This window comes from Coregonus clupeaformis, chromosome 22 (genome assembly GCF_020615455.1).
Source record: "Coregonus clupeaformis isolate EN_2021a chromosome 22, ASM2061545v1, whole genome shotgun sequence".
In the NCBI taxonomy this organism is placed as follows: Eukaryota; Metazoa; Chordata; class Actinopteri; order Salmoniformes; family Salmonidae; genus Coregonus; species Coregonus clupeaformis.
In genome coordinates this window covers 3752797-3779331 of record NC_059213.1, presented here as the reverse complement: position 1 = coordinate 3779331, position 26535 = coordinate 3752797, and the positions used below count along the sequence as shown (strand labels likewise).

At 44.6% G+C, this 26535-nt stretch overlaps 1 protein-coding gene and 1 non-coding gene across 2 annotated transcripts in view; one reads left to right on the top strand and one right to left on the bottom strand.

Annotated features, from left to right (window-relative positions):
* The window catches only part of cfap97 (cilia and flagella associated protein 97), a 35863-nt gene that overhangs the window by 5687 nt on the left and 3641 nt on the right, over window positions 1-26535 (top strand). The window contains exons 6-7 of the mRNA XM_045206311.1: window positions 110-411; window positions 25786-25954. Coding sequence (XP_045062246.1) covers window positions 110-411; window positions 25786-25954 — 471 coding nt within the window. The remainder of the gene's footprint in view (window positions 1-109; window positions 412-25785; window positions 25955-26535) is intronic.
* trnar-ucu lies at window positions 8730-8821 on the bottom strand. Its single transcript is given in 2 exon segments — window positions 8730-8765; window positions 8785-8821. It is a non-coding gene; the product is annotated as a tRNA-Arg (tRNA).

Sequence of the window (26535 nt, the reverse complement as noted above, 5' to 3'; positions counted from 1 at the left end):
ATTTTCATTGACATACAGATGCTCCGTTTGTAACACATCAGACAGCTAACTAACAAAATGTTCATTGCTGCTTCCTCCTCTGTCATCTCTCCCTCCTCTCTCTCTGAAGCCTTCCTCAGTCGCCTGGGGAGTGGGCTGGCCATCGACTGCCCCAGTGGAGGCAGGAACAGGAAGAACTACTCCTTTAGCAATGACGAGGTGCGGCAGATCGACCGGGAGAACCAGAGGCTGCTGCGCCAGCTGTCGCGTCCCTCGCCCCACTCGCGACCGGGCAGCACAGGGGGCACCAGCACCACCAGTAGCTCCCGGAGGAGGTCCAACGGAGGAAGAGGGGGTCCGACCCCTGTCCGCCTCTACCACACCGCCCTCAACAGGCAACGCGAGCAGCAGCGCATCGAGAAGGAGAACCTGGTGAGTGTTCTTCTCTTTTTGTGTATATATCTTTTGTTATTGGGTGTTTGGCTTTATTGTTTCAAAGTTTCGTTGTGTTTATTGGGATTTTTGTTTATTTCAAGCTCAAATGAGTCAAGACTTGCTTCAAAGTGGAAAAGTATTTGCCCCCTTTCTGAATTTTCTCTATTTTTGCAGCTAAAGGTGGCACAACCAGTTTTTGAGTGTGAAGGGGCAATTACTTTTTCACACAGGGGCATTGGGTGTTGCATAACTTTGTTTATGAAATAAATGAAATAGGTACAGTACCAGTCAAAAGTTTGGACACACTTACTCATTCAAAGATTTTTCTTTATTTTTACTATTTTCTACATTGTAGAATAATAGGGAAGACATCAAAACTATGAAATAACACATATGGAATTATGTAGTAAACACAAAAGTGTTAAACAAATCAAAATATATTTTTGATTCTTCAAAGTAGCCACCCTTTGCCTTGATGACAGCTTTGCACACTCTTGGCATTCTCTCAACCAGCTTCACCTGGAATGCTTTTCCAACAGTCTTGAAGGAGTTCCCACATATGCTGAGCAATTGTTGGCTGCTTTTCCTTCACTCTGCCATCCGACTCATCCCAAACCATCTAAATTGGGTTGAGGTCGGGTGATTGTGGAGGCCAGGTCATCTGATGCATCACTCTCCTTCTTGGTAAAATAGCCCTTACACAGCCTGGATGTGTGTTGGGTTATTGTCCTGTTGAAAAACAAATGATAGTCCCACTAAGCACAAACCAGATGGCTGCAGAATGCTTGGTAGCCATGCTGGTTAAGTGTGCCTTGATTTCAAAATAAATCACTGACAGTGTCACCAGCAAAGCACCATCACACCTCCTCCTCCATGCTTCATGGTTGGAACCATACATGCGGAGATCATCCGTTCACCTACTCTGTGTCTCACAAAGACACGGTGGTTGGAACAAAGGACAGATATCCACCATCAGACCAAAGGACAGATATCCACCGTCTAATGTCCATTGCTAGTGTTTCTTGGCCCAAGCAAGTCTCTTCTTCTTATTGGTGTCCTTTAGTAGTGGTTTCTTTGCAGCAATCCGATCATGAAGGCCTGATTCACGCAGTCTCCTCTGAACAGTTGATGTTGAGATGTGTATGTTACTTGAACTCTGTGAAGCATTTATTTGGGCTGGTAACTCTAATGAACTTATCCTCTGCAGCAGAGGTAACTCTGGGTCTTCCTTTCCTGTGGCGGTCCTCATGAGAGCCAGTTTCATCATAGCGCTTGATGGGTTTTGCGACTGCACTTTAAGAAACTTTCAAAGTTCTTGAAATATTCCGTATTGACTGACCTTCATGTCTTAAAGTAATGATGGACTGTCGTTTTTCTTAGGTTATTTTAGCTGTTCTTGCCATAATATGGACTTGGTATTTTACCAAATAGGGCTATCTTCTGTATACCACCCCTACCTTGTCACAACACAGCTGATTGGCTCAAACGCATTAAGAAGGAAAGAAATTCCACAAATTAACTTTTAACAAGGCACACATGTTAATTGAAATGCATTCCAGTTGACTACCTCATGAAGCTGGTTGAGAGAATTTCAAGAATGTGCAAAGTGTCACGATCGTCGATAGAAGTGGACCAATGCGCAGCGTGATGAGTGAACATACTTTTAATTGATTCACCACACGAAACAAAACAACAAAACGATACGTGAAGTCCTAGGTAACAGACACAACCAAACACGGAACAAGATCCCACAACACACTGTGGAAAACAGGCTGCCTAAGTATGGTTCCCAATCAGAGACAACAAGCAACAGCTGATACACGTTGCCTCTGATTGCGAACCACACCGGCCAACATAGAAACAAATGAACTAGATAATCACCCTAGCACACAAAACACATAGAAACAACACACCCTGGCTCAACATAACAGAGTCCCAGAGCCAGGGTGTGACACAAAGCTGTCATCAAGATATATTGTTTAACACTTTTTTGGTTGCTACGTGATTCCATATGTGTTATTTCATAATTTTGATTTCTTCACTATTATTCTACAATGTAGAAAATAGTAAAAATTAAGAAAAACCCTTGAATGAGTACGTGTGTCCAAACTTTTGACTGGTACTGTATGTCATTGTTGTGTTATTTGTTCACTCAGGTTCCCTTTATCTAATATTAGGTTTTGGTTGAAGATCTGATAACATTCAGTATCAAATTAGAAAGTGGCCAAATAATTTTTCACACCACTATAGCTGTGCAATCAGGGGCATATTATTGTATATTATGGTTAGAGGATTGCTTTGAACTTGGTGTTTGGCTTCACCCTGTGATGTACAGTGGGGAGAACAAGTATTTGATACACTGCCGATTTTGCAGGTTTTCCTACTTACAAAGCATGTAGAGGTCTGTAATTTTTATCATAGGTACACTTCAACTGTGAGAGACAGAATCCAAAAATCCAGAAAATCACATTGTTGATTTTTAAGTAATTAATTTGCATTTTATTGCATGACATAAGTATTTCATCACCTACCAACCAGTAAGAATTCTGGCTCTCACAGACCTGTTAGTTTTTCTTTAAGAAGCCCTCCTGTTCTCCACTCATTACCTGTATTAACTGCACCTGTTTGAACTCGTTACCTGTATAAAAGACACCTGTCCACACACTCAATCAAACAGACTCCAACCTCTCCACAATGGCCAAGATCAGAGAGCTGTGTAAGGACATCAGGGATAAAATTGTAGACCTGCACATGGGCTACAGGACAATAGGCAAGCAGCTTGGTGAGAAGGCAACAACTGTTGGCGCAATTATTAGAAAATGGAAGAAGTTCAAGATGACGGTCAATCACCCTCGGTCTGGGGCTCCATGCAAGATCTCACCTCGTGGGGCATCAATGATCATGAGGAAGGTGAGGGAACAGCCCAGAACTACACGGCAGGACCTGGTCAATGACCTGAAGAGAGCTGGGACCACAGTCTCAAAGAAAACCATTAGTAACACATTACGCCGTCATGGATTAAAATCCTGCAGCGCACGCAAGGTCCCCCTGCTCAAGCCAGCGCATGTCCAGGCCCGTCTGAAGTTTGCCAATGACCATCTGGATGATCCAGAGGAGGAATGGGAGAAGGTCATGTGGTCTGATGAGACAAAAATAGAGCTTTTTGGTCTAAACTCCACTCGCCGTGTTTGGAGGAAGAAGAAGGATGAGTACAACCCCAAGAAAACCATCCGAACCGTGAAGCATGGAGGTGGAAACATCATTCTTTGGGGGTGCTTTTCTGCAAAGGGGACAGGACGACTGCACCGTATTAAGGGGAGGATGGATGGGGCCATGTATCTTCCCTCAGTAAGAGCATTGAAGATGGGTCGTGGCTGGGTCTTCCAGCATGACAACGACCCGAAACACACAGCCAGGGCAACTAAGGAGTGACTCCGTAAGAAGCATCTCAAGGTCCTGGAGTGGCCTAGCCAGTCTCCAGACCTGAACCCAATAGAAAATCTTTGGAGGGAGCTGAAAGTCCATATTGCCCAGCGACAGCCCCGAAACCTGAAGGATCTGGAGAAGGTCAGTATGGAGGAGTGGGCCAAAATCCCTGCTGCAGTGTGTGCAAACCTGGTCAAGACCTACAGGAAACGTATGATCTCTGTAATTGCAAACAAAGGTTTCTGTACCAAATATTAAGTTCTGATTTTCTGATGTATCAAATACTTATGTCATGCAATAAAATGCAAATTATTTACTGAAAAATCATACAATGTGATTTTCTGGGTTTTTGTTTTAGATTCCGTCTCTCACAGTTGAAGTGGACCTATGATAAAAATTACAGACCTCTACATGCTTTGTAAGTAGGAAAACCTGCAAAATCGGCAGTGTATCAGATACTTGTTCTCCCCACTGTACCTTGATGCAGCAAAGGCATTTTGAAAAAGTAACTCTTTACTGCCCAGATCTGTTCCATGTTATGTTATGTTACAGACTAAAAGTTCTAACGTCCTTAAATGAGGCCTTGCTGGCTAAACCCAAAGTCCCAAACAATCCTCCAAAGGACAATTTCTATGTGCAGTTTCAGGAAAACATATGTAATGGACATTTCGGTTCCATTTTCACACAAACTGCTGCCTGCGTGCACACACACTTTTAGTCTAAAAACTATAATCATCTGCTTGTGAGGCAGTGGAGGCTCCTCAGAGGAGGAAGGGGAGGACCATCCTCCTCAGTGAATTTCATACAAATTGTAAACATTAAAGTGATAATTTTTAGTTAAAACTATACTAAATATAATCACGTCACCAAATAATTGATTAAAACACACTATTTTGCAAAGAAGGTCTACGGTATCCTCAACAGCACTCTGTAGTTTAGCACCATGGTGTAGCTAGTGGACAGCTAGCTTCCGTCCTCCTCTGGGTATATTGGCTTCAATACAAAACCTAGGAGGCTCATGGTTCTCACCCCCTTCCATAGACTTACACAGTAATTATGACAACTTCCGGAGGACATCCTCCAACCTACAGTGGGGAAAAAAAGTATTTAGTCAGCCACCAATTGTGCAAGTTCTCCCACTTAAAAAGATGAGAGAGGCCTGTAATTTTCATCATAGGTACACGTCAACTATGTCAGACAAATTGAGGAAAAAATTTCCAGAAAATCACATTGTAGGATTTTTTATGAATTTATTTGCAAATTATGGTGGAAAATAAGTATTTGGTCACCTACAAACAAGCAAGATTTCTGGCTCTCACAGACCTGTAACTTCTTCTTTAAGAGGCTCCTCTGTCCTCCACTCGTTACCTGTATTAATGGCACCTGTTTGAACTTGTTATCAGTATAAAAGACACCTGTCCACAACCTCAAACAGTCACACTCCAAACTCCACTATGGCCAAGACCAAAGAGCTGTCAAAGGACACCAGAAACAAAATTGTAGACCTGCACCAGGCTGGGAAGACTGAATCTGCAATAGGTAAGCAGCTTGGTTTGAAGAAATCAACTGTGGGAGCAATTATTAGGAAATGGAAGGCATACAAGACCACTGATAATCTCCCTCGATCTGGGGCTCCACGCAAGATCTCACCCCGTGGGGTCAAAATGATCACAAGACCGGTGAGCAAAAATCCCAGAACCACACGGGGGGACCTAGTGAATGACCTGCAGAGAGCTGGGACCAAAGTAACAAAGTCTACCATCAGTAACACACTACGCCGCCAGGGACTTAAATCCTGCAGTGCCAGACGTGTCCCCCTGCTTAAGCCAGTACATGTCCAGGCCCGTGCTAGAGTGCATTTGGATGATCCAGAAAAGGATTGGGAGAATGTCATATGGTCAGATGAAACCAAAATAGAACTTTTTGGTAAAAACTCAACTCGTCGTGTTTGGAGGACAAAGAATGCTGAGTTGCATCCAAAGAACACCATACCTACTGTGAAGCATGAGGGTGGAAACATCATGCTTTGGGGCTGTTTTTCTGCAAAGGGACCAGGACAACTGATCCGTGTAAAGGAAAGAATGAATGGGGCCATGTATCGTGAGATTTTGAGTGAAAACCTCCTTCCATCAGCAAGGGCATTGAAGATGAAACGTGGCTGGGTCTTTCAGTATGACAATGATCCCAAACACACCGCCCGGGCAACGAAGGAGTGGCTTCGTAAGAAGCATTTCAAGGTCCTGGAATGGCCTAGCCAGTCTCCAGATCTCAACCCCATAGAAAATCTTTGGAGGGAGTTGAAAGTCTGTGTTGCCCAGCGACAGCCCCAAAACATCACTGCTCTAGAGGAGATCTGCATGGAGGAATGGGCCAAAATACCAGCAACAGTGTGTGAAAACCTTGTGAAGACTTACAGAAAACATTTGACCTGTGTCATTGCCAACAAAGGGTATATAACAAATTATTGAGAAACTTTTGTTATTGACCAAATACTTATTTTCCACCATATTTTGCAAATAAATTCATTAAAAATCCTACAATGTGATTTTCTGGATTTTTTTTCCTCATTTTGTCTGTCATAGTTGACGTGTACCTATGATGAAAATTACAGGCCTCTCTCATCTTTTTAAGTGGGAGAACTTGCACAATTGGTGGCTGACTAAATACTTTTTTTCCCCACTGTATCAGAGCTCTTGCAGCATGAACTGACATTTTGTCCACCCAATCAAAGGATCAGAGAATTAATCTAGTACTGAAATTATAAGCTACAGCTAGATAGCACTGCAGTGCATAAAATGCGGTGAGTAGTTGACTCAGAGAAAGACAATAGTTGAATAGTTTTAAACAAATTAATTTTTTCCAAACTAAAGGAGAAGCAAGAGAGATATACAGTAGCAGTCAAAGTTTGGACACACCTACTCATTCAAGGGTTTTTCTTTATTTGTTTTACATTGTAGAATAATAGTGAAGACAAACTATGAAATAACACATATGGAATCATGTAGTAACCACATTTGTCTCTCAACCTGTGTGCACCTACTGTCACAGGTGTAGAGCGGAGTAGGCAAGAGGCAGTCGCAGGTTTAGAACTACTGAATTTATTTAAGCACCGTAGATCAAAGCGGGACGAAACCCAAATGCTGTTGTGCTCAAAATATATCTTCATAAACAAAAAGGTACAGGGCGAACCCGAAGTGCAAAATATAAAGTACTCAGGAAATAGTAGGAGAGATTCCAAGTTACATATACAATGACCGACAAAGACAAATGGCAGAGGGAGTATATATACAGTGATAGAGTGGGGATTGGAACCAGGTGTGTGTAATGATGACGAGACAAGTCCGGGGTTGATGAGTGAAGGGCGTTTGCCAGCAGTAGGTTCGGCAGCAGCTAGAAGGCCGGCGACGCCGAATGCCTGAGCTGGACAGGAGGGGGAGCCAAAGCGAAGGCTAGTGTGTCACCTACGTTGTAAACTTTCATTCATAGGCTTGGTTGTAGCAACCTCATGATGGGTATAGGGAAGATTTGAGTATCGTGTAGTAGCCTAAACCTATCACTGTTACATTGAACTGGGTGAATGGAATATGAATGACAGTCATCCAATATGCTGTAATAGAAATAAGGCCATGCTCATGAAAAAAAAATGGTCCTCCCTCATCTTAAAATGAACTGGCCGCCACTGTTGTGAGGGGATTCTACCTGGTAATAAAACAAGACATTCACAGATTTTGTTTGACAATTGGGAAAAAAATTTTTGGCTACTGCGTTGATATCACCATACAAGTTTGACTGAATTGAGTCATAATATTATGAGAGAAAATGAAGATACAAGGATGACTGTATTATGAGCGACTGATTAATCAACTTTTGCAATGCAAGTCCCACTCCTTCCATATTTTCTCTTTATTGGACAGTGATAACTAGAGAGAGCCAGGAAAGAAGGGAGAGGAGTTTTAAATTATAAGGGTGGGCCGGATTCAAACCCAAGCCAACACTGAGTACGTTTACGTGCACACTAATAATTTGATATGAAACTGATTATGGCATTAGTCATGTAAACACCTTACTCTGCTTATCTTAATCGCCGTAAGGTCATAATCGAACTAAGCATACAGTGTATTAGATCTGCGCATGTGCTAGCACCGGGTAGCGCAAGCCTCCCTCTTATGCGCGAGTGAAGTGAGTTTTGAAAAATTGAAAGTATACATCATATAAAAAAATGTCATATACAAACTTTATATGTCCGAGCTCAGAATCAAAAGTATTTGCAAAAATAACATGGTCACTGTGGTAGAACGTTTAATTTGATTGCCGATTTTTTTTTTGTTGCATTTATAAATAATCCCATCAGTAGCCTGATTTCAGATGTGTCCATGTAAACAGGATTATTAGAGAAATCATTCTTCTTGTAAAGTATGTAAACGTTTTAAACAAACTATTATATTAACCTGACTATCCACAATAATGGCATTATTGTGTGCATGTAACCGTGCTCACTGTGTAATGGATTCTGAAAGCAGCAGCTCTAACCACTAGGCTAGACCATTCATTTTGTGAAATCCAACATTACAATTATTATTCTCTAAAAAACACAGTTAACAATAGGCCTATTTCTTTCATTGTACAAAATTATGTAGGCTACTATCTTTCGGATTTATGTTAAATTTAGCTCACACAAATATAAGTGTTTTATTAGATCGTTGAGAAATATTATATGTATTTAGCCAAAGATACATATCAGAATTTAGCCTTACTCAAGTGTCTTTCAAAATGCAATACTACTTTTAACAACTAAAATTAGCTAAAACAGTAATTAAGAAATGTTTTGTCTTCCAGTATCATATTTTCCTTTGTACATTTTCCTGTATCACAATGTTTTTTAAAAAGTACGACTCCGGTGGGACTCGAACCCACAACCTTTGAATCACCTCACATTCACAAGCCTAGAAGTCCAATGCGCTATCCATTGCGCCACGGAGCCACCTGTTTGATGTGTGTGAAACTGAATCTTTTGAACTGTGTGTGTGTGTGTGATGGTTGTGTGTCCATGCATGTGTTTGTTCATGCACAAATGTGTGTGTGTGTGTGTAGAGGGAGAGCCTATTCAGGGAGGATTGCCAGGGGTGTGTCTGCTGTCTGTGTGTCTGAGAGCACAGGCCGGTCAGTGAAAGCAGACACGGGACGGCCACAGAGAGACGGTAGCAGGTGGCAGTGGACACAACAGTGGTGGCAGCACAGATTTACATTATATAGAGTTCAAGGCCAACCCCAACCTTTACTCCCACAGCCCTGCACTAAGAGAGATAATGGTTTTAAACACTGTAAATGTAAAAGTTGTATGGCACAGATTACTATATTTAAATATTAAACACAATTATGCACTGAGACATAAAAAAGGCATTCCATTAAAATAATAATTGCTAAGGTGGTCACTAATGGAAAGTACAATCTAGTAAACCTCACATAGGGTGACGTGTCGACGCAGAAAGGGGCATCTTTACAATTGCACTGTTCGACACCCCCATATGGATGTGGTATAATTGAGGGATTAAAAATTAACCTTAAGTATTGGGAGCAGCATAGTCTCTCTGGACTCTAGCACCACTTTTTAAAGGGATAGTTAAGCTTTTTACATATTTAGATACAGTCCTCTGTAGCTCAATTGTTAGAGCATGGCGCTTGTAACGCCAGGGTAGTGGGTTCGATCCACGGGACCACCCATATGTAAAAATGTATGCACGCACGCATTACTGTAAGTCGCTTTGGATAAAAGCATCTGCTAAATGGCATATTATATTCAGAAAGTATTAATACCCCTTGACCCATTCCACATTTTGTTGTGTTAGTTGAATTCAAAATGTATTAAATAGCTTTTTTTTCTCACCCATCTACACACAATACCCCATAATGACAAAGTGAAAACATGTTTTAAATTTTTTTTGTGCTAATTTATTGAAAATGAAATATAGAAATATCTCATTTACACCCCTGAGTTAATACATGTTAGAATCACCTTTGGCAGCAATTACCGCTGTGAGTCTTTCTGGGTAAGTATTTAAGACCTTTGTACACATGGGTTGTACAATATTTGCCAATTATTCTTTTCAAAATTCTTTAAACTCTGTAAAATTGGTTGTTGATCATTGCTAGACAACCATTTTCAAGTCTTGCCATAGATTTTCAAGCAGATTTAAGTCAAAACTGCAATTCGGCCACTCAGGAACATTCACTGACTTCTTGGTAAGCAACTCCACTGCCTTCTGTTTTAGGTTATTGTCCTGCTGAAAGGTGAATTTATCTCCCAGTGTCTGGAGGAAAGCAGACTGAACCAGGTTTTCCTCTAGGATTTAGCCTGTGCCTCGCTCTATTTTGTTTATTTTTTATCCTGAAACACTCCCCAGTCCTTAAGGATTACAAGCATACCCATAACATGATGGGCGGCAGGTAGCTTAGTGGTTAAGAGCGTTGTGCCAGTAACCGAAAGGTCGCTGGTTCTAATCCCCGAGCCGACTAGGTGAAAAATCTGTCAATGTGCCCTTGAGCAAGGCACTTAACCCTAATTGCTCCTGAGCGTCTGCTAAATGACCCAAAAAATAAAAAATGATGTAGCCACCACTATGCTTAAAAATATGGAGAGTGGTACTCAGTGTTGTATTGGATTTGCCCCAAACATAGCACTTTGTATTCGGGACAAAAAGTTAAATCACTTTGCCACATTTTTTGCAGTATTACTTTAGTGCCTTGTTGCAAACATGTTTTGGAATATTTTTATTCTGTACAGGCTTCCTTCTTTTCCCTCTGTTAATTAGGTTAGTATTTTCAAATCAAATCAAATTGTATTGGTCACATACACATTTTTAGCAGATGTTATACACCCGCAATAACATCTGCTAAAAATGTGTATGTGACCAGTACAATTTGATTTGATTTGAAAATACTAACCTATCTAACAATTCACAACAATACACACAAATCTAAAAGTAAAAGAATGGAATTAAGAAATATATAAATATTAGGACGAAAACGTTCTTGGCCAATAATGTAAGAAATATCACACAAAAAAACAAAATACTGCAAAGTTGCGTAGGCGCTAGAAGCAGAGCTGCCATGTCTGTCGGCACCATCTTGCAGATCAATGTTGTTGATCCATCCTCAGTTTTCTCCTGTCACAGCCATTAAACTCTGTAACTGTTTTAAAGTAATCATTGGCCTCATGGTGAAATCCCTGAGTGGTTTCCTTCCTCTCCGGCAACAGAGTTAGGAAGGACGCCTGTATCTTTGTAGTAACTGGGTGTATTGATACACCATCCAAAGTGTAATTAATAACTTCATCATGCTCAAAGGGATATTCAATGTGTGCTTCTTTTTTTTTACCCGTCTACCAATAGGTGCCCTTCTTTGCGAGGCATTGGAAAACCTCCCTGGTCTTTGTGGTTGAATCTGTTTTTGAAATTCACTGCCTGACTGAGGGACTTTACAGATAATTGCATGTGTGGGGTACAGAGATGAGGTAGTCATTCAAAAATCATGTTAAACACTATTATTGCACACACAGTGAGACCATGCAACTTATTATGTGACTGCTGAACCTATTTAGGCTTGCCATAACAAAGGGGTTGAATACTTAATGACTCAGTTCAGCTTTTCATTTTATATTAATTTGTAAAAAAATAAATGGGGAATTGATCCCAAAATGCTCATTGTTTGCAGTGATTAGTCATATGTCATCCTATATGTCAAAAAGTCACCCTTTTATCTCTAAAACTCCCACTGTTATTGTGCAATGAGCAGTCAGTCTGCTGGCTGGGACAGGCTGTACAGTACTGTAGCTGTCTTGCAGTGCTCTCTTTCGCTCGCTCTCTCTTACTCTCCTCACCCCTCTTGAGGAGTTTTCTCTCCCTCCCTCCCTCCCTCCCTCCCTTCCTCCCTCTATTCTTAGTGTGGTAATTGAATATACCCTGTGATGTATATACACTCCTCACACAAACTCGCTCACTCTCTGTCTCTCCATTGACAGACGGCTCATTTGTCCAGCATTGGAGTTGTTCAGGGTAGTTGACTGTCCCTCTTTCATTGTACACTATATAGTTTGAGAGAAGGTATCACTTTATTTGGATAGTCCCAAGTAGATGGTTTGTAGATGTTCAGTAGATGTTCAATTACCATCAACAATATTTAAACTAACCATCCACTAACACTAGCCCTAACCCTGTCCTTAACCTTAACCTAACCCTAACTTTAGCAAGCAGTTGCATATCAACAGATAGTTTGACCATCTGTAGATCATAATTTGGGACTATCCAAAGTGTGACCTGAGAGAGATATGAATACCTGGCTCTATGCATGTTTTATGATATTGTTATACACACTTTCTGAGAGATTGTATTGGTTTACACTAAACATGTTCTATATATTTTCTAGCAAGGAGTTTAGATATAGTACAGGTCAATTCTGCCCCCTATGACATGTGGGGGACCATTCTTACCCTTTCCCGTTTCCATTCCTAGTTCTTCCTGACGGTCTCACTTACTGAGATCTCCTCTCCAAAGGGCTTGTTGGTGGGAGCGTGACTGCATGTGACATTTTGAGCTACTGGCTGAGCACTGGTTATTTTTACTCTCAATGGGCCACGTTTTAACCTCTGCTTTTCAGGGCTCACTATCCTCTCTCCCAGTTTCATTAAGGTCTCTGGTGGTATGGCCTTGGAAATGTTTCTGTTTCTACATGAACTGTCTACTCACAGTGTACGAGAAGTCTTATTAGATAGTTGAAATGTATATAAAAATGCCATATGATCTTGCCACGATGACCTTAAAATATGCAACATTTGTTTGTGTTTTGGTAATGTATTTGGCTAATACTTTAGTTTAATTTTCACTTTTATTTATCCAGTTTCTCATAGATTTTATTTCAATTTGCAAGAGACCTAGCTATTGGACATGATCGGAGGGGTCAAGTAGTTTTAATTAGTGTGGACTGTGTGTAAGGAAGAGTTAGTATGAATTCGTGCCATGTACCTCCAATAAGGGCAAGGTCATGGCTAAGGGCCAACCAACCAGTTAAATTAGGGAGAGGAACCCAAAGCCTCATAAGTCAGCAAAGTGTTGCTCACGTGTAATGTCACAAGGAATGGGGGGGGTGGATCTATGATATCATAGAACCTCATCTGCATGCTCATCTTATTGACCGGATCTAACAAAATCCATCTCTGAATGAACTACTGCACAACATAAGTTGAATAGTAGTCTCTCTCTCTCTTTCTCTTACTCACTCACTCACTGACTCTCTCTCTCACTCACTCACACGCATACAAAAGCTGTGCAGTAGACATACGGTGTTCACAGTTAATGTACGTATGTTGTGTTTTTACCCAACTACCAGCACACATTCTTTGCGGCTGTCGCAAATCGAGACATGTCCAGATACCATCATCTTTTGTCAATCATGTGTTAAAGGTAGAGTTAGCAATATGACGTTGATGCAGAAAGTAAACAGCATAGTGGTTCAATTTCCGCAACAACTAAGTGTCACGGTTTACTAAGCCCGAACCCAGAAGCAGACCAGGACAAGGTACGTTGAGACAAAGGTGAGTGTTTATTTAATAGATCCCGAGTGAGGCTGAATAATCCAGGGAACAGAGCGGGTGGCGTGGATGGGTTGTTGAGGGTGCAGTGGTTGGTCCGGTAATGGCTCGGCAGCCGCCGACCATCAGGCAGAGGTTGGGTGAAGGTTCCGGGTGAGAGACTGCAGACAGAAACAAACGGAGGTCAGTACACGGCAAGCCAACAAGGTGCAAAACAACAAAACTAATGCTAGTAACTCAACGGCTGATACGCTGACAAACATACTGTTCATGGCTAACGATCCGGCAGGAACTGGATGTTCGGCCAGAGCCTAAGAAGGGTGATGATCAGGACCAGGTGTGCAGATTGCTGATGGGATGCAGGTGCGGAAAACAAGAGAGCTCCCCGGAGCGTTCCCCGAACCCTCGGGAAACTGGAGATCACGAACAGGAAAACTAGTCACCAGACAGGACCCGACTCAGACTGCCGGGATCGTTACAGTACCCCCCCTCCGGCCGAACGCCACCGGGCGGACTCCCGGAGCGCCAGGATGGAGGCGGTAGAAGTCACTGATGAGGTCAGCATCTAGGACCTGTCGCCGCGGAATCCAACTCCTCTCTTCAGGGCCATACCCCTCCCAGTCCACGAGATACTGGAAACCCCGGCCCCGCCGTCTGGAATCCATGATGCGACGCACCGTGTAGGCAGGACCACCTCCGATCATCCGAGGAGGAGGAGGAGGAGGCGGAGGAGGCAACAGAGGACTGAGGAAGACAGGCTTGAGGCAGGAGACATGAAAGGTGGGATGGACTCTGAGCGTCCTCGGTAGTTTGAGTCGAACTGCCACTGGATTGATCACCTTCTCCACCACAAACGGACCAATGAACTTCGGTAACAACTTCCTAGACTCAGTCCGTAACGGAAGATCCCGTGTGGCCAACCAAACCCTATCTCCGATGGAATAGGTGGGAGCGGGGATCCGGCGACGATTCGCCTGGAGCTGATACCGGTCCGAAACTCTAAGGAGTGCCTTTCTGGCCCGATGCCAGGTCCGGTGGCAACGACGAATATGGGCCTGAACAGAAGGCACTGAGAGCTCCTTCTCCTGAGAAGGGAACAGGGGAGGTTGGTAGCCATACAGGCACTGGAAGGGAGACATCCCAGTGGCAGATGTAGGGAGAGTATTGTGGGCATACTCAACCCAAGGCAACTGAGAGACCCAGGAGGTGGGGTTGGAAGAGACCAGACAGCGTAGCGTGGATTCCATCTTCTGGTTGGCTCTCTCCGCCTGACCATTGGATTGGGGGTGAAAACCAGATGTGAGACTGACTGTAGCTCCAATGGCCAAACAGAAGGACTTCCAGACAGCAGAGGTAAACTGAGGGCCACGGTCGGAAACGATATCACTGGGCAAACCGTGGACCCTGAAAACCTCCCTAACCAGGATCTCGGACGTCTCCGAGGCAGAGGGAAGCTTGGCAATTGGCACAAAGTGGGCGAACTTGCTGAATCTGTCCACGATAGTCAAACGACCGTGTTCCCCTCAGAAGCGGGCAACCCAGTGACGAAGTCCAGGGCCAGATGCGACCATGGACGCCGGGGAATAGGAAGGGGGTGAAGTAGTCCAGAGCTGGGCCGATTGGTACTCTTATTCTGCGCACACACTGGACAGGCAGCAACAAAACCCCCGAGTATCCTCGGCCATGGCAGGCCACCAAAACGTCTGCGAAGAAACGCCATTGTCCGAGCCACGCCAGGGTGACAAGCCATCTTGCTGGCGTGGGACCATTTGAGGACAGCAGGACGAACCGACTCAGGCACGAACAACCGACCGGGTGGACCGTTACCGGGACCGGGCTGAGTCCGAAGGGCCGCCAGCACCTCCTCCTCAATCTTCCACATAACTGCTCCCACGACGCAGTTCCGGGGGAGAATTGTCTCGGTCTTGGACCCACTCTCCTCCGTCCTGGAGAACATCCGGGACAAGGCGTCCGCCTTGCCGTTCTTAGATCCAGGTCGGAACGTCAGGGAAAACTTGAATCGTCCGAAAAACAACGCCCACCTGGCCTGGCGGGGAGTTGAGACGTTTAGCCGATTGCACGTAAGCAAGATTCTTGTGGTCAGTCCAGACAATAAACGGTTGCTCCGCCCCCTCCAACCAGTGACGCCACTCCTCCAAGGCAAGTTTCACCGCGAGAAGCTCCCGGTTACCCACATCGTAATTCCTCTCCGCAGGCGAAAGGCGACGAGAGTAGTAGGCGCAGGGATGGAGTTTACTGTCCGTGGAGCATCGCTGCGACAGGATGGCGCCAACTCCCACATCAGACGCGTCCACTTCAACGACGAACTGACGGGCCGTGTCCGGTTGAGAGAGAATCGGTGCGTTGGTGAATCGCCTCTTCAAATCCAGAAACGCTCGATCCGCCTCCGGATTCCACTTGAAGGTCCTGATACTGGAAGTCAAGGCAGTCAACGGAGCGGCCACACGGCTGTAATCCCGGATGAATCTGCGGTAGAAATTCGCAAACCCCAAAAATCTCTGGAGCTGCAATCTCGTACCGGGCTGGGCCCATTCCAGAACCGCTCTAACCTTCTCCTGGTCCATCCTAATCTCTCCCCTGGAGATGATGTACCCGAGAAAGGATGTCGTGTGGGCGTGAAACTCGCACTTCTCGGCCTTCACGAACAGGCGATTCTCCAACAATCGCTGCAGAACCTGCCGGACATGCTGGACGTGGTCGGAAGGTTCCTTCGAGAAGATCAGAATGTCATCCAGGTAAACAAACACAAAGAGACCGATCATATCTCTCAGGACGTCGTTCACCATACTCTGGAATACCGCTGGAGCATTGGTCAGTCCAAACGGCATCACCTGATACTCGAGTGACCCATCGGTGTATTGAAACCCGTCAACCACTCGTCCCCCTCTCTGATCCGGACCATGTGATACGCATTGCGTAGGTCTAGCTTGGTGAATACCGTAGCACCCTGTAAGGAGTCGAAGGCAGAACTCATCAAGGGCAGGGGATACTTGTTCTTGACCGTGATGGCATTCAACCCCCGATAATCAATACACGGTCGAAGAGAGCCATCCTTCTTACCCACAAAGAAGAATCCTGCCCCCAGGGGTGATGACGAGGGACGAACGAGACCAGCCGCTAGGGACTCCTTGATGTAGGTCTCCAACGCCTCACGTTCAGGTCGGGAGATACTGTATAACCTTCCCTTGGGGTAGACAGCTCCCGGGAACAGGTTGATGGCACAATCATATGGTCGGTGGGGAGGGAGTGACAGAGCCTTCTGCTTACTGAAAACTTCCCCCAAATCGTGATATGTCTCGGGAACCAGGGACAAATCTGGGGGTTTAGCCTCAATCACCTGACTGGGAACCGAATGGGGGCAGGCAGTCTTGAGACAGTTAGCATGACAATCAAGGCTCCAACTCGTTACCTTGCCCGTCACCCAATCGAACGTGGGATTGTGTTCCTTCAGCCAGGGGTATCCAAGGACCAGAGGAACATGGGAAGACGGCAGAATGAAGAATGAAATCATCTCAGAATGATTCCCCGACAACCGCATCTTAACCGGGTTCAGTCCTCATCGTGATACGTGCCAGACTACTGCCGTTCAGAGTGGTCGCTTCAATGGCTTCCGGCAATTGCTCCTTGGAAAGCCCCAGCTGTTCCACCAACTCGGCATCAAGAAAGCTTCCATCGGCACCTGAATCGATAAAAGCGTTAATCGCTAAGCTTTGATTCCTGTTCACAAGGGTAGCCGGGAAACGGGGTCTGACAGAGGTACTGAGAGGTTGAAACTGGCTCGCTAAAAGTCCTCCCAACTTTAGCGAGCCGGGCAGTTTGACGACCGCCGGGAACAAGTGGAGATGTAATGTCCCGAGCGACCACAGTAGAGGCAGCAGTTGGTCTTACGTCTATGTTGACGCTCCTCCTTGGTTAACCCGTGCCGCCCCACTTGCATGGGTTCAGAATCGGGAGAGAGGTCCTCTCCACTAATCCTTTGTGGTGGAGAATGATCGACGTGTTCTGGTCCACCACCCGACCCGACTGGGAACTGAGAAGCTGATCGATTGGACGGACCCCATTGCTTCTCCCTCCTTCGCTCTCGGACTCGATTATCCACCCGAATAGACAAGGCTACCAAGCCGTCCAGGTCACTAGGCTCCGGATAGGAGATCAACTCATCCTTGAGCTGCTCCGACAGACCCTGGTAAAAAGCCGCTTGCAGAGACTCCTCGTTCCACCCACTCTCCACAGCCAACGTCTTGAACTCGATCACGAAGTCGGCCACGCTGCGAGTTCCTTGGTGAAGAGAAAACAGGCGCCTAGCTGCGTCCCTCCCTCGGACGGAATGGTCGAAGAGCTTCCTCATCTCGGCCGTGAACCCCTGGTATGAAGCCATGCAGGGATCCTGTCGTTCCCAAACGGCTGAAGCCCACTCCAGCGCTCGACCACGCAGCAACTCAATCACAAAGGCTATCCTAGCCTTCTCTGTGGCATAAGAGTAGGGCTGCAGATCGAACACTAGTCCACACTGCATAAGGAAGGAACGGCATCTTCCCAGCTCCCCCTCATATTTATCCGGCGTCGGAACCTTGGGCTCACGGATGGACACAGCTTCAGAAGCGGCAGGCGAGATGGGTGAAACCGGTAGTGGATCCTCCACCGGACACTTGCGTTGGTTCTGGACCTCCGTCAGACCGGTAGAAAGGTTCCGAACTGACAACGCGATCTCCTGTAGTACCGTGCTATGATGGCCCAACATCTTCTCCTGCTGGGTAATAGCATGGCGAACAGAGTCCAGGTCCGCTGGGTTCATTACTGGCCGGATCGTTCTGTCACGGTTTACTAAGCCCGAACCCAGAAGCAGACCAGGACAAGGTACGTTGAGACAAAGGTGAGTGTTTATTTAATAGATCCCGAGTGAGGCTGAATAATCCAGGGAACAGAGCGGGTGGCGTGGATGGGTTGTTGAGGGTGCAGTGGTTGGTCCGGTAATGGCTCGGCAGCCGCCGACCATCAGGCAGAGGTTGGGTGAAGGTTCCGGGTGAGAGACTGCAGACAGAAACAAACGGAGGTCAGTACACGGCAAGCCAACAAGGTGCAAAACAACAAAACTAATGCTAGTAACTCAACGGCTGATACGCTGACAAACATACTGTTCATGGCTAACGATCCGGCAGGAACTGGATGTTCGGCCAGAGCCTAAGAAGGGTGATGATCAGGACCAGGTGTGCAGATTGCTGATGGGATGCAGGTGCGGAAAACAAGAGAGCTCCCCGGAGCGTTCCCGAACCCTCGGGAAACTGGAGATCACGAACAGGAAAACTAGTCACCAGACAGGACCCGACTCAGACTGCCGGGATCGTTACACTAAGAGCGTTGAAGCACGAGGATCAACTTCTCTGCTGTTTTGCTGCTGAGTCTGCCTTTAAAGGGGCAATCAACAGTTGCTATATCCAGTTTTGGACTTACAGTGCATTCGGAAAGTATTCAGACCCCTTGACTATTTCCACATTTTGTGACGTTACAGCCTTATTCTAAAATTGATTTTTAAAATTTTTAAAAACGAATCAATCTACACATAATAACCCATAATGACAAAGGAAATTCAGATTTTTATTAATTTTTGCTAATTTATAAAAACAAAAAACTGAAATATCACATTTACGTAGGTATTCAGACCCTTTACTCAGTACTTTGTTGAAGCACCTTTGGCAGCGATTACAGCCTCGAGTCTTCTTGGGTATTACGCTACAAGCTTGGCACACCTGTATTTGGGGAGTTTTTCCCATTCTTCTCTGCAGATCCTCTCAAGCTCTGTCAGGTTGGATGTTGAGCGTCGCTGCACAGCTATTTTCAGGTCTGGAAGATCCTCCCATCTCCACAGAGGAACTCTGGAGCTCTGTCAGAGTGACCATCGGGTTCTTGGTCACCTCCCTGACCAAGGCCCTTCTCCCCCAATTTCTCAGTTTGGCTGGGCGGCCAGCTCTAGGAAGAGTCTTGGTGGTTCCAAACTTCTTCCATTTAAGAATGATGGAGGCCTCTGTGTTCTTGGGGACCTTCAATGCTGCAGACATTTTTTGGTACCCTTCCCCAGATCTGTGCCTCAACATAATCCTATCTCGGAGCTCTATGGACAATTCCTTTGACATCATGGCTTGGTTTTTGCTCTGACATGCACTGTCGACTGTGGGACCTTATATAGACAGGTGTGTGCCTTTCCAAATCATGTCCAATCAGTTGAATTTACCACCGGTGGACTCCAATCAAGTTGTAGAAACATCTCAAGGGTGATCAATGGAAACAGGATGCACCTGAGCTCAATTTCAAGTCTCATAGCAAAGGGTCTGAATACTTATGTAAATAAGGTATTTTTATTGTATTTATTTGTTCATTTTCTTTGCAAAAAAATTATATAAACCTGTTTTCGCTTTTTCATTTTTGGGTATTGTGTGTAGATTGAGGATTTTTTTTATTTTTTAAATTAATTTTAGAATAAGGATGTAAAGTAACAAAATGTGGAAAAAGTCAAGGGCTCTGAATACTTTCCGAATGCACTGTATAAATTAATGATATGTACCCATTGATTCTTGAAGAATATTACTTATAAATGCCTCATGAGCTTAGTTCACCTTTTGTCAGAACCCAAAATATAAGCTTGTTTTACTCCAGTGTTTGTAAACAAAGTAAATGTAAACAAATACTGTATAGCATAAAATAAAAATGTTATATCATGGATGGTCAGTCCTTGCATCCATAGCTCTGTCTTTGAATTTGAGAGTGGTTACATTTCTCCAGCCCCATCCTCCCACTTTATACCTACAACATTGGTGGGGATAACGCTTTGTTATTGTTTCAACTGCTGATTGCCGCTTTAAGAGACTAAAGTGTCTGGGCTTTGGAGTGGATGTATAATGGTAATGGCTCATGTCCAGTGGATTTGTAAGGCTTGTTCCCTTTGACACTGTTGACAGATCCATTTTGTTTGACTGAAGTGTGCTAATTATGTTATGGGTGTGCAGCATGCCTGCAGCTGCCTACTCTATCAATGACACTGGGCTGGCATTATCAAAATAGACAAAGTGGTCTGTATGTCATTTTGAATACACAATTACACAATATTTACCTTTTTGAAACACTATTAGCTTATACTGTATATCATTCGGTACCAGATAATTACTTATGGTGTTGAATTCTTTGCAGTACCAAAAGGTATCCATTGCTACACACACAATTAAATTATGATTTTCAGGTCAAAACTGGAAAAGGAATGTAAAATAGTGTTTTATGCTCTGCCAGTGTGTGAAAATGTTGAAGGGTACCTACGTAATGGCTACATAACCCTCCACGTATTTATAAAGCAGTTAATAGGCATTTCATAGTTGCTTACGTCACCTCATGACAACGACCGCAAGTTGATATTGTAGTTATGTCTTGCAATTGGCATATGTGCTGCATATAAATGTAATATAATAATAATAATATGCCATTTAGCAGACGCTTTTATCCAAAGCGACTTACAGTCATGCGTGCATACATTTTTTTTTTTTTTTGTGTATGGGTATGGTAATGTGGTATGTATAGCTTATGAATGTCTTAGGAAGACATTATACAGGTACCCTTTACGTAAGATTGCGTAGCAGTGCGGTCGTGTTCTCTTGTGTGTCCATGTAAAAAGCCAGTTTTTTGTATTTTTTTTGTATTTTACGTATATATTTCCCTATCACACTTTTCATCCTTCTACTAAATATACTTTCCTGCAACCCGCCTCACTCAATGCGGAACGGATTCTATTATTTACTCACCTTTATCTAGAATCTCCAGTTGAAACTAGCCAGCCAGCCAGCTAACTAGCTAACTAGCTACTTGCTATTAGCCAACGTTAGCGGTGTTCACCCAGAACATCAGATTTTCTGCCGGAATAACTGAATCACTGGACCATAACACCGGATCTAGCTAGCTGCAACCGAATGGATCTCGAATGGTTGCTGTAGGCTATTCACCACTGCCCCCGTAGCACCAGTTAGCCATGAACCTTGAGCTAGCCCCAGCTATCTACCTCTCTGTCTACCGGACGGGAGTAGCCAGCTAACCAGCTAACTAGCTACTTGCTATTAGCCACCGTTAGTGGCTTTTCTCCATTGTCCGTGGCTATCGGCCAGTCTGCACTGTCTGCACAGCGAGTTATCGACCCAGAACCTATCGGATTTTCTGCCGGAATCACTGAATCGCTGGACCATTAACACTGGATAATCGCAACTAGCTAGCTGCAACCAAATGAACGTTGTTGTTGGCTAATCAGCCTTGAGCTATTCTTGAGTCAGGCACATCTCCCGGCTATCTACCTCTCTGTCAACCGGACGGGACCTCCTAGAGTCGACACGGAGCCCTGCCGATCCATCACGACTGGTCTGCCGACGTAATCGTCTGTGGTTTCAACAGGCTTCCAGTTGCGACGACCACGAAGATCCATCTGCTAGCCCCGGCCCGCTAGCACACGCAAACTACAACCGTGCTTCCTGCTCGCTGTGCTGAAGCACAAATTTGAACTGCTCTCGGACTCACATATTGCTGTTCACTGGACCTTATGATCACTCAGCTGCACAGCTGATGCCTGCTGGACTGTTCCTTTACACGGTACCCTGTCCTGTTTATTCTGTTTAGCATCAGCCCAAACTTTATCGCCATTACCAGTTGTTGTCTTAGCTCTCTCTAATAACACCTGTGATTGCTTTATGCCTCTCTCCCATGTCAATATGCCTTTCCAGTTAGTTCTTATTATACAATTTCACTGTAGAACCCCAAGTCCCTCTCAAACTGCCTCAAATAGTTCCTTTGTTCCACCCCCCATACACGCCGAGACCGGCTCAATCGGTGCCTCCAGTGATGCTATCTCTTTCATTGTTACCCAACACTTAGGTTTACCTCCACTGTACTCATATCCTTCCATATCCTTGTCTGTACATAATGCCCTGAATCTTTTCTACAACGCCCGGAAATCTGCCCCCTTTATTCTCTGTACCCAACGCACTAGAAGACCAGTTCTTAAAGCCTTTAGCCGTATCCTTATTCTAGTCCTCCTCTGTTCCTCTGGTGAGGTAGAGGCTAACCCAGGCCCTGCAGCCCCCAGTATCACTCCTACTCCCCAGGAGCTATCATTTGTTGACTTCTGTAACCGTAAAAGCCTTGGTTTTCTGCACGTTAACATCAGAAGTCTACTTCCTAAGTTTGAGTTATTCACTGCGTTAGCACACTCCGCCAACCCTGACATTCTAGCAGTGTCTGAATCCTGGCTTAGGAAGGCCACCAAAAATTCAGAAATGTCCATCCCCAACTACAACATTTTCCGTCTAGATAGAACTGCCAAAGGGGGTGGAGTTGCAATCTACTGTAGAGATAGCCTGCAGAGCTCTATCATACTATCCAGGTCTGTGCCCAAACAGTTTGAGCTTCTACTTCTAAAAATCCACCTTTCCAGAAATAAGTCTCTCACTGTTGCCGCTTGCTACAGACCCCCCTCAGCCCCCAGCTGTGCCCTGGACACCATATGTGAATTGATTGCCCCCCATTTATCCTCAGAATTCGTACTGCTTGGTGACCTAGATTGGGATATGCTTAACACCCTGGCCATCCTACAATCCAAACTAGATGCCCTCAATCTCATACAAATTATCAACGAACCTACCAGGTACAACCCTAAATCCGTAAACATGGGTACCCTCATAGATATCATCCTGACTAACTTACCCTCTAAATACACCTCCGCTGTCTTCAACCAGGATCTCAGCGATCACTGCCTTTTCACCTGTGTCCGTAATGGGTCCGCGGTCAAACGACCACCCCTCATCACTGTCAAACGCTCCCTAAAACACTTTAGCGAGCAGGCCTTCCTAATTGACCTGGCCCAGGTATCCTGGATGGATATAGATCTCATTCCGTCAGTAGAGGATGCCTGGTTGTTCTTTAAAAGTAATTTCCTCTCAATCTTAAATAAACATGCCCCATTCAAAAAATACAGAACAAAGAACAGATATAGCCCCTGGTTCTCCTCAGACTTGACTGCCCTTGACCAGCACAAAAACATCCTGTGGCGTACTGCATTAGCATCAAATAGCCCCCGCGATATGCAACTTTTCAGGGAAGTTAGGAACCAATATACACAAGCAGTTAGGAAAGCAAAGGCTAACTTTTTCAAACAAAAATGTGCATCCTGTAGCACGAACTCCAAAAGGTTTTGGGGTCCATGGAGTATAAGATCACTTCCTCCCAGCTGCCCACTGCACTGAGGCTTGGAAACACTATCACCACTGATAAATCTACAATAATCGAGAATTTCAACAAGCATTTTGCTAAGGCTGGCCATGCTTTCCACCTGGCTACCACTACCCCGGCCACCAGCTCTGCACCCTCCGCTGCAACTTGCCCATGCCACCCCCGCTTCTCCTTCACACAAATTCAGACAGCTGATGTTCTGAAAGAGCTGCAAAATCTGGACCCCTACAAATCATCTGGGCTAGACAATCTGGACCCTTTCTTTCTAAAACTAGCCGCCGAAATTGTCGCAACCCCTATTACTAGCCTGTTCAACCTCTCTTTCGTAACGTCTGAGATCCCCAGAGATTGGAAAGCTGCCGCGGTCATCCCCCTCTTCAAAGGGGGTGACACTCTAGATCCAAACTGTTACAGACCTATATCCATCCTGCCCTGCCCTTCGAAAGTTTTTGAAAGCCAAGTTAACAAACAGATCACCGACCATTTCGAATCCCACCGTACCTTCTCCGCTATGCAATCCGGTTTCCGAGCTGGTCATGGGTGCACCTCAGCCACGCTCAAGGTTCTAAATGATATTATAACCGCGATTGATAATAGACAGTACTGTGCAGCCGTCTTCATCGACCTGGCCAAGGCTTTCGACTCTGTCAACCACCGCATTCTTATTGGCAGACTAAATAGCCTTGGTTTCTCAAATGACTGCCTCGCCTGGTTCACCAACTACTTCTCAGAGTTCAATGTGTCAAATCGGAGGGCCTGTTGTCTGGACCTATGGCAGTCTCTATGGGGGTGCCACAGGGTTCAATTCTTGGGCCGACTCTTTTCTCCGTGTATATCAATGATGTCGCTCTTGCTGCTGGTGACTCTCAGATCCACCTCTACGCAGACGACACCATTTTGTATACATCTGGCCCTTCATTGGACACCTGTGTTAACAAACCTCCAAACAAGCTTCAATGCCATACAACACTCCTTCAGTAGCCTCCAACTGCTCTTAAACACTAGTAAAACTAAATGCATGCTCTTCAATCGAACGCTGCTGGCACCTGCCCACCCGACTAGAATCACTACTCTCGACGGGTCTGACCTAGAGTATGTGGACAACTACAAATACCTAGGTGTCTGGTTAGACTGTAAACTCTCCTTCCAGAGTCACATTAAGAATCTCCAATCCAAAGTTAAATCTAGAATCGGCTTCCTATTTCGCAACAAAGCCTCCTTCACTCATGCTGCCAAACATGCCCTCGTAAAACTGACTATCCTACCGATCCTTGACTTTGGCGATGTCATTTACAAAATAGCCTCCAACACTCTACTCAGCAAATTGGATGTAGTCTATCACAGTGCCATCCGTTTTGTCACCAAAGCCCCATACACTACCCACCACTGTGACCTGTACGCTCTTGTTGGCTGGTCCTCACTACATATTCGTCGCGAAACCCACTGGCTCCAGGCCATCTATAAATCACTGCTAGGCAAATCCCCACCTTATCTTAGCTCCAGTATATCTCACTGGTCATCCCCAAAGCCAACACCTCCTTTGGCCGCCATTCCTTCCAGTTCTCTGCTGCCAATGACTGGAACGAATTGCAAAAATCTCTGAAGCTGGAGAATCTTATCTCCCTCACTAACTTTAAGCATCAGTTGTCAGAGCAGCTTACCGATCACTGCACCTGTACACAGCCCATCTGAAATTAGCCCACCCAACTACCTCATCCCCATGTTGTTATTTATTTTGCTCATTTGCACCCCAGTATCTCTATTTGCACATCATCTCTTGCACATCTATCATTCCAGTGTTAATACTAATTGTAATTATTTTGCACTATAGCCTATTTATTGCCTTACCTCCATAACTTGCTACATTTGCACACACTGTATATATATTTTCTGTTGTATTTTTGACTTTATGTTTTGTTTTACCCCATATGTAACTCTGTGTTGTTGTTTTTATCGCACTGCTTTGCTTTATCTTGGCCAGGTCGCAGTTGTAAATGAGAACTTGTTCTCAACTGGCTTACCTGGTTAAATAAAGGTTAAATAAAAATAAATAAAAATAAAAGTAAATTGTTACCACCCTTTCTCACCAGGCTTTCCTGCGGAGGCTAGAGTCAGTGAGGCCCACCCGGGGCATGAAGAGGGCAGAGCAGCTGGCAGACTACCAGCGCCAAGCCGGATACCTGGGCATCGCCACCTCGCTCTCTGCCATGGACAGATCGCCATCCAAGATGGAGCGGCCCTCCAGCAGAACGTCACCAGGTAACCTCTCTGAAGAACTGATGCTCAATAGCTCTCAATAGCCCTAAGACCATACTTATTCCTGTCATTTATTAAGAGAGTCTGAATTTGCATCTTTTATTTTTGTTCTTTTAAAGGACCACTTTAGTCAAAACATATTTTGGTATTTTTCCATTAGTCCACTGTTAATATAATCCAGTTTTTTTAGCATGTCATGTTTTCGAGATCATAAGCACTGAGCACTTCCACTGTAGCCAGGACAAACTCATTTTCACGATTTCAAAATAAATTATAGCATTCAATGGCTTTTACCTGATGAAGTAGAATCATGTTGAAAAATAATGTTAACATTTATATTTATATTACTAAAACATAAGTTGAAAATGATGCTGTTGCTGCTTCCTGTTGTCATGTATTTTTGATATGTACTGTAGCCAAGTGTCAAAACACTGGTTTTAAATGTCCAAATTCATAATCAATATGCTGAAATAAGTTGTGATATGTTGAATACCAAAACATAAAAATGACTCCCTACTGTATACACACGTGTCACACTTTAGATTGTTCAGATTACTTGTATTTTGCTAAATTAGTAACTGCTC